This window comes from Monopterus albus, unplaced genomic scaffold (assembly GCF_001952655.1).
Source record: "Monopterus albus unplaced genomic scaffold, M_albus_1.0 scaffold130.1, whole genome shotgun sequence".
Lineage (NCBI taxonomy): Eukaryota > Metazoa > Chordata > Actinopteri > Synbranchiformes > Synbranchidae > Monopterus > Monopterus albus.
Genome location: NW_018128010.1, coordinates 874,879 through 883,626, shown reverse-complemented (window position 1 = coordinate 883,626; position 8,748 = coordinate 874,879). Strand labels below are relative to the sequence as shown.

General features: G+C 40.6%; 1 protein-coding gene across 4 annotated transcripts in view; it reads left to right on the top strand.

Annotated features, from left to right (window-relative positions):
• The first annotated feature begins 1,462 nt into the window (after positions 1-1,462).
• The window catches only part of LOC109967493 (neurobeachin-like), a 193,426-nt gene continuing 186,140 nt past the window's right edge, over positions 1,463-8,748 (top strand). For all 4 annotated transcript variants that reach the window (XM_020613099.1, XM_020613098.1, XM_020613097.1 and 1 more), the window contains exon 1: positions 1,463-1,979. In XM_020613099.1, coding sequence (XP_020468755.1) covers positions 1,716-1,979 — 264 coding nt within the window. In that variant the 5' untranslated portion in view covers positions 1,463-1,715. The remainder of the gene's footprint in view (positions 1,980-8,748) is intronic.

Here is an 8,748-nt window from a genome sequence, read left to right as displayed (position 1 = left end):
TGGTTCCGAGGACGGGTCACTAGTCGGTCATACCGCAGGAACGCGATGTCTCCCCTCGCCCTGGCCTCCCTTAACATCGGTATCAACTCCCTTCTTCTCTTCCTCACAGACTCGGTATGATCTTCATTTATATAAATATTAGATCCTTTAAGCTTCTTTGCTTGTTGCAGTATGTGTGCCTTATCTTTCTCTTTCATCAACTTTACCATCACCGCCCTCGGTCCCCGATCAGAAGGTTTCCCGACTCTGTGAGCCCGCTCTATCTCAATTTCTTGATGAATTTGCAGTTTATCCTTTAATATTTCCTTCACCTTACATTCCGCTTCCGTCCAGCTTTCTCCAGCTGACTCCTCGATTCCCTCGAAGATCAGGTTTTTTCGCTTGGACTGTACTTCCAAATGCTCCATTTTATCCATTATGGCTATTAGACTCTCACAAGTTTTGTAGACATCATCCCTTGTTTCCTTGGTTTGTATTTTCTGTTCACCCATGGCTGCTTTAATCACATCCACATCTCGCTTGGTAAACTGCAAACTTGTTTTTATCTCCTGTATTTCTCTGGTCATGTTGTCGAGTCTCTTGTTATTTGTCTCCATAAGTAGTTGCACAAAACCTTTGAAGTTGTCTTGTTGTTGGCTCAACAGTGCGGTGTACATCTGCTTCTGCTGACTCAACATCTCTGTTACTTGCACCGCTGAAATATAATCCTCTTCTGCCTCAACATCCTCGTTCGCTTCTGATTTATTAGCTCTTTTCCCTCTTGGAGGCATTTTAATAGTTGTAGAATTTGTTCAAAGACTTGAAAATGTAGAAGATGTGAAAAATCGTAGAACAGACAAGAGGAGCAGTAAAGATGTCTGCTCTCGCTTACCTCCCTATTCTGTATAGTACATTTGTTTCTTTGTTTTTAATTCTATAAAGCACTTTGTATCGTTTATTTAGACAGGTGCTATATAAATAAAGATTGTTTTGCTTTGCTTTTCCTTTTTAACTCCTGTATATTTGCCAGACAAACATTATTATTAGTAGCCTATAATATGGAATCGAGCCAAGTTTTGTTTTCCAAATATTGACAGTTGTTTTATCCTCCTCTGACTTTAGGCTGGTCTTGCTTTTGTTTAGTTTATGCTTAACTGATAAGACTTTTGTAGCACTGGTGTGGAAACTACTCCAGGTAAGTTCTTGTGTTTTTGTGCAGTATATTCAGCCAGTTAAGAATATGAGGTGGTTTTCGTTGGAGTGTAAGCTGATAAAACATAAGTGGAATGGTTTACTGTATAACTAACAGATAAACTTTATGAAACACATGGTAGAGCTTTCACTTAGGCTGCGGAACAACCTGTCTGTGCTCGGTGTCCAGTTCGAGCGTCATCACCGCAGCCAGCGCAGGCGTGGTGAGCGGAACCGCAGGCAGGGGGCGGCAACATGGCGGTGACAACACAGACACGGGGACGCGCATTCAAGAGAGCGGCATACACTCAAACACACAGCTTTGTGTGCACAGTGCAGGTCAGTCAACCTGCAGGCTGTGGCAACACGCTGGACGCACTTACCGCAACTCTGGAGAGTGGATTTTACTGACAGAGAGCGATTTCTTGTTTGTGTTTCTCGGGGTTTCGTCAGTGTGAACATTTTTTCTTAATTCTCCAGCGCAGTGAATAAAAAATTCCAAGGAGAAAGCGTGCAACCAGTCTCTGAAGCCTGGTTGGGTGGAAATGACAAGCGAGAGACCGGTGACAATGCCGGGCTCGTTGTCGCTCTCGGACCGTCAACCTCCTGCAGGTCACGGGTACCACGCGGCTGCAGTCTCCGCTGAGACACCCATAATGTCCTGCTCAGGCTCAGTGCTCCTCCCGGCAGGGATTATCAATCCGTCGGTTCCAATCCGGAATATCAAAATGAAATTTGCTGTTCTCATCGGACTGATCCAGGTCGGAGAGGTTAGCAACCGGGATATTGTTGAGACGGTGCTGAATTTGGTAAGTAAAGATTTTTCCCCCATCACTGTGACTGGATGTTAGGCTGCCTCATCCCACATCCAGAATACTGCTCACATATAACAAAACATTTCTTGTAACGTCTTGAATTGACCTATTGGTTAAGTGCCTCTGGATATGTGAGTAACCAGCGGTGCGCGTTAAAAACCTTGTGCGCACACAGAGTGGGTTTGAGGGATGAGCGCACAGGCCTAGTAATAATAAGACAGTTAAGTTTCGAAGTTCCACAAAGTCCTAACAGTGTTTGCTTGTAAATCGAGCAGACTGGCGTGGATGATCTCAGCGGAGGCGAGTGCACACCTGCTGGGATTAAAGTGTAATGCCACCATTTAATACTGTGTAGACTAGAGTAATGCAGGCAGTCATAGGGGCTGTGTCTGTGTGGGGGTGGTTCAGGGGACCTCAAAGCATGCCAGGGACTCGGGCTGTTGGAAGCTCAAAATTGTCATTTGGCCAGTGCAGCAACGCCTGATCCTAACTAAGGGGAATACTGGTGGGGGTGGGATGGTCAGTGCCTGCTCCCCAAGTTTATATTCACCAGGGAGAATTTGGTGTGTAGCCTTTTACCCCCTAAGTTTTTATTCCGTCCTCATAACTCATTATAGGGTGATTATTGCTACTGCTGCAGCAAGGTGAGAGGACAAGGGGACCCAGCAATGATTGTCAGCACAGGGTGGGAGCGGTTTGAACACATGCTTTGACTAGTGTTAGCAGATGAAGTCAGTTTCCTCCACTGGTACAGTTTAACCTGCTGAGAGTGTAAAGCATTCTCATACCTTTTGCTGAGAGGATCTGCAGGAGTAGCACAACGAAGTCTGTTTGTAGTAGCTGGCTTCTCCTTGTTAGTACACTAGAGATTAATTATGACCTGCTCTGGAACAACAGAAATCTACTTTGTGAAGCAGGACAAACTGTAGTTCTTGGCGTGTTCAGACACGAGAGTAGTACTGCAATAGCTGGAGTCTCTGACACCTTGTCTCCTCACATTTTGCAGTGACACTTTGATAGGAGATGTGCACAAATAATAAGACACTGTAGTCTGGCAGATTTGTTTTTTTTTAAACAGTGTTTGTGTAGACGTTTGTGCCAGGTGTGATTCTGCTTTTAGTCATTCCTCCATTTTGCATAATTCTGTTGACCTACTGAACGCAGAGGATTAATGTCACAGCAGCCTTTTTGCTCTTCTGTGCATGTTTAATTTAAAAGAATTTGTGCACACTCTAGGGACTAAGCGGTGGAAAATGAATGAATGAATGTGCACACTCTGTTGTATAACATAGAGTGCAAACAGTCTTGCAAACACCCCCCGCTGCCTGTTGGAGAGAGACTACAGGAATATTTTGTCCAGGTGACATTTGAAGTGTAGAGAGTGTGTGAAGAACCTGGAGGATCCTTAACTGTATCCTCATGGGGTCCAATTTGTAGGGTAGTGAAATAATTACAGTTTTTACATCTCCAAGGAGCATCCTGGAAAAACTGGGGTATGAGCATCTATCATGAAACTTTGTCTTGTTCTTTTATTTAGTTATTTTTTATTTTATTTGGCTGTAGTTCTTGTTGGACTGTCAGGATGGGAAATTTGATGATGAAATGGAACTTACTGCTCCTTTTACTAGAATGAGGGGAAATTTGATGATGAAATGGAACTTATTGCTCCTTTACTAGAACGATACCTACTCCACATAGAAACTTGCCTTGTCTGTTAAACATATAGTGAAATGGGTGTGACATTGTGAGAGGTATATCCTAACTGAATTAAACACAAACACCTTCAGTTTCCCAGACCCATCAGCTCTGTAGCTACAGTGCACGCTTTTCCAATGGGAAGCAACGTGCAGCACACGTTTTCAGCCGTACATAAGGCTCTGCCCATAAATATACCTCAATATTTCTTTGTGCCTTCTAACCATATAGTTGGAAACAAAGTGGATTCATCTCATATTCAGAATTGCAATTTATAGTAGTCATCCTCTTTGTGCTCCTTCTGCTTTTTCCAGATGGGAAAATGGAAGTTGGTATTTTACATTGCTAACTGTGACTTGGCATGAATCATTCAGTGAATGAATGGTTCTCCGACAAAAAGAAACTCAACAGCCCGCATCCTTGTGATTAAAGTCAAGTATGATCTGATGGATAATGAGTCAGAGAGAGGTGTGAATAGAAGATAGTAATTAGGGAAACACTTTCACAGCACAGCTTCATCTTGATCATGACATTTGGAAGTAACAGCACGTGCTGATTGATATTAACCCAAATGCTTGTTCGAGTTGCTGCCAAGGTTGTTTTGGCTTCCTTAACATGATTATTTCAGAATAACACAGTCGCTCCAGTGTTGACTTGAAAGATGGGTATTAGTAGTAGTGGAGTAGCGTTCACCTTGATGAAGAACAGGATCTGTGGTCAACTTGAACTTTATCCCAGTTGTTTGGATTTTCAGTGATTTCAAAGTTTTCATGGTGGAAGATATGACAACACCCATAGAAACCTGTCACACCACACCTGCAACATAATCCACTTATTCACCATGTCTATGCCCGTGTTCCATATTTTACCCAATTTGTCAAAATATGGTCAAATATTTTTTGCTTTTCACTTTGTATCCCCTGCAGTTAACTGTATGTAGCTCATGACCACATGTGCTCTCAAAGGACTACATCAAGAAAACAGGCGATGTGTGCAGTGTTTAGCATTTTATGAAGGCATGAGGACTTTTTTTATATCACCCAGTGAGAAAAAGAACATGGCAGAACAAGAAGTTAATGCTTCAGCAGTGGATTGATATGTTTCTACTGAATGAATGTGATTCATGTACAGAGATGAAAATATGAATTCAAGATGACTGGAGCCAATTTTCAGTTAACTTAAACTACCAACTTTGTCTTGTCAAGTTTGCAGAGGTTGATTGGTGGATAGAAAAAAAAGATTTTTGGTGGATTACCACTTTGGCTCACCTTGTTTGTCAGTGCTCTATTAAAGAAGGATGAAATCCTCTGTCAGTTACCAAACAGGGTTTTTACTAAAACAGTCCTAGAAAACATTCTGCTAACGGAATTAGATTTCTTTAGCTACTTAAGTATTCCGTTCTCATCTATGTCAGTGATTTTACTGTTAATGCTCTGTAACTTCTTTAGTCTTCACTATAGGGTGACCCACTTATTGCTTTCTTGATGACTTTGATTGCCAAGAGGCAGTACACCAGCATGGTGAGATGCACTGAATGAGAAACCGACAAATTCTTAGTATTTTAAACACCCTTACTGCTTCGTTAAATATATAACCACCAGTAGTTGCCAAATTAATGATTTTCATTAGCTTAGTGGCATGACACATGCTACAACAATTATTTTTATGATAGGCAGTGATGCTTATTGGACTATGATATTCACTAATCCTTAAATGTTTCTGATCACATGGAATCAGAACCAAATGAAAAAAGTAGAAGCTCCAAGGTGAATCCATTGAAAGCCAGGTTAGTCCAGACTGCTGGCTGTTTGTGTAAGGGTAGTGTATTTGGATGCTGGTGTACCTGAACCACATGGCTGCTTTCCAGAGTTGGTGTCAGCAGAATGCACTGGAGCGTATCTGGTTCTGTTTCCTTCCCGACTGGCAGTCGTGCAGGAATTCACAGAACCATAGTTGCATTTGTAAATTCTGGTACGTGCTCTAAACAGGACTTTGTAACTCAGCCCATGATAATTAATGGTCAACCAGTTGATGCTTTAGATGTCTCCTAGACATTATGTTTATATATTAAAGCAGAGAGGTGATCATGGTTGGACGATGGCTGTACAAAGCATAGGACTTTGACACTGGAGATCGGGGTTCACATAAACATTAACAGGGTAATTAAATATGAATTCAACATTGTTGCTTCAACACGACCCTAAAAATTGTCTGTGACAGCGTAACTGAATGTGCTACAGTTTTGTGTCACCATTCCTTTTCAAAAATAATTAAAGAGGAATGTTATTAATTTTTCATGTGTAGTCCAGCTGAAATGAAAGCTGTAATTATGATAATGAGTTATAAGACAAGTGGTGGAGTCGTGCCTTCGAGGCTGATTTTACAGGAATTAAATGGAGTAACAAAGGGAGCTTAAACGCTGCCATTTTACCTTGTGACATTATCCAATGTGTATCTTTGGAATTGGTCTTAAGCACGTCACTGTGTATTAGATGGAGCAAAGTGAGGTTTCTCATATACAGTACATGGTGAAAGTGCTAATCACCAGCCTGGCCAAGTATTCCTTCACATTTTTATCAGTTGTAACTATTATTTGTACTGTCATAGGAAATGCACACTCCTGATTTACAATGAGTGTCTCAGTGCACATCATAAAAAAAAAATACAACCCCAACTTGGCGTAGGTAATGAAAGAAAGAGACACTAACAATATTAACAACAACAACTTCAACAACAAAAACAGCTTTTATTGTTTATTGACAGAAAGCTGTAGACAGGGAACATGAAGCAGAACAAGGCAGCAGTTGCACAATAAGATGAGTAGGTGATGTTTGAGTCCGTGTAGAAGAGGGACAGGTAAAGTGCTACACAAAATTGGAACACATCAGAGTTTTCTAAGAAAATAGATTGCTTAATAATCTTTGGAATAATGAGTAGCCTGACCTTAGTGTACGTGTGGTACTATAAAGTTTGAGGAGTTCTGCCAAATAGGCAGTTGTGTAGGTAATAGGTAGCAGTTTGTAATCTGACCTGGATTAAACAGGGAACCAGTGGAGTGAGAACAAAATTGGTGTTGTGTACTCAAATGTTTTGGCTCAAATAAGAATTCTAGTGGCTGCATTTTGGACTAGTTGGAATATTTTATTTTGAAAGAGTGACAGATCTGAGAAGAGCAGGTTACAGGTAGTTCAGTGTAGATGAGATGAAAATTTCAGAGTCACCGTGTAAGACTGGTAGAGTTTAACTGTTGAATTTTGAATAACACTGTTATCCAGGCTCAGAGTAGCATCTGGAGAAATATGGTTGTGATAAAAACTAACAGGTATTTTCTGCATGGATTGTTGCATCTGAGAATCGTATGTAACAACAACACGCTTTTCCAGTGGAACAGATATCTCTTCCTCCACTGACCGTTGCATCAGTACAGTGGAATACAGCGCAGGCACAATGCGTTTTGATACTATAATGATTTTGCTTGTCTGGGTAAACCTCTGTCTTCATGTTGTTACAACCACAAATATTTCATTTGCTCTCTGCCTAGTGCCTACCCATACTGAATGTAATGTTTCTTCTTTCCCTTTTTAAGTGAAGCTGACAACAGCTACTCAAAAAATGCTTGAAGTTGCCATCTCTATTGCGCTTGAGGCATTTAATTCACACTATTGTGCCATTACAGTAGCCTTGATTACAATTATAGCTCTGCTATGCAAACAAATGATACGGCATCAAGATTCTGCATTAACATTGTTCCTCTTTCTTACAAAAACAAACTACATTTGACTCAAGTTGTTTTTTGAAATGATAAAATCTGTTTCCATCACACATTGTGAATTTAAGTTCTCACTGGAAGTGCTTAAAAATAGTATATTAAAGAAGTATATTATGACACAAAACTGTAAAACCGTAGCAAATCATTTTTCTGACCACATCGTATATGGTTTGTTTAGATAAGCCTGTTCTTTGCCACCTTATCCTCCTAGTGACCCTGGTAGTTAGTTCTGTGGCAAAATGCTGATCTGTGATTGAAGTTGTCTTGGATGTTGCATCACTGATTATTGCATAGCGAATTATTGTAAAATAAAATCAAAGCTGCCTTAAATGAATTGCATTTTGTTTCATAGTGTTGAAGGAAAATTAGTTATTTGTTCGTATGGTTGTTGTTGTTTGTTCTCCATTGCTGCTGAAACACAGGAATTTCCCCATTGTGGGATTAATAAAGTCTTGTCTTATCTTATCTTATCTTGTCTTATCAGAGCGAAAATCTTCCTCTTCACCAACTGCCTCTCCTGGAAAAAATGAAAAAACTGCTTTAGTCTGAGGCTCACTTTTCCGTTAAAGGACAATCAGTATATCTGGAAATGCATAATGGGGGCGACTGTGATTCAGTGGGTAGAGCGATCGTCTCCCAACCAGAGGGTTGGAGGTTCAAATCACGGTGCCTGCAGTCCACGTGTCGAAGTGTCCTTGGGCAAGACAGTGAACCCCCTCGTTGCCCCCAATGGTTATAGCCATCAGAGAGTTGGCGCCGCAGATGGCTGCCATCGGTTCTGTAACGGAAACAAATTCCTTGTGTGTAGCATACTTGGCCAAATAAAGGTGATTATTATTATTATTATAAAAGATTAAAGACAAGGACTGAGCCTTGTGTGGCCTAAGCTGCTTTTAGTTATGGTTGGCCTTCACTGTAAGTATCCCTTTGCTGCTGTTGTCAGTTTTTTGTACTTTGATCAATTTTGGATCGATATCATCTTTGTGCTCTGCTACACTTTTACAAATGCCACATTCCAATTTTTCCCACCACAATTGTTTTCTCTGTCAATCTTGAAACTTTACCTAATGGGCCCTTGTCTTTTTTGCTCTTTACTGCAGACCCACTACATGCACGCATGACATTACCATTAGACATTAATTGATGTTACATTTTATTTTTCTTTAGGGCATGTTCCAAAAGTTGTGCTGAAAAATATAAAACAAACTAACAACAAACTTCACATGTTTGCAGTGACACGAGGACTACTGCTGACATTTTAATCTTGTTTCATAGCAAGCAATTCGAAAATAAAAATTA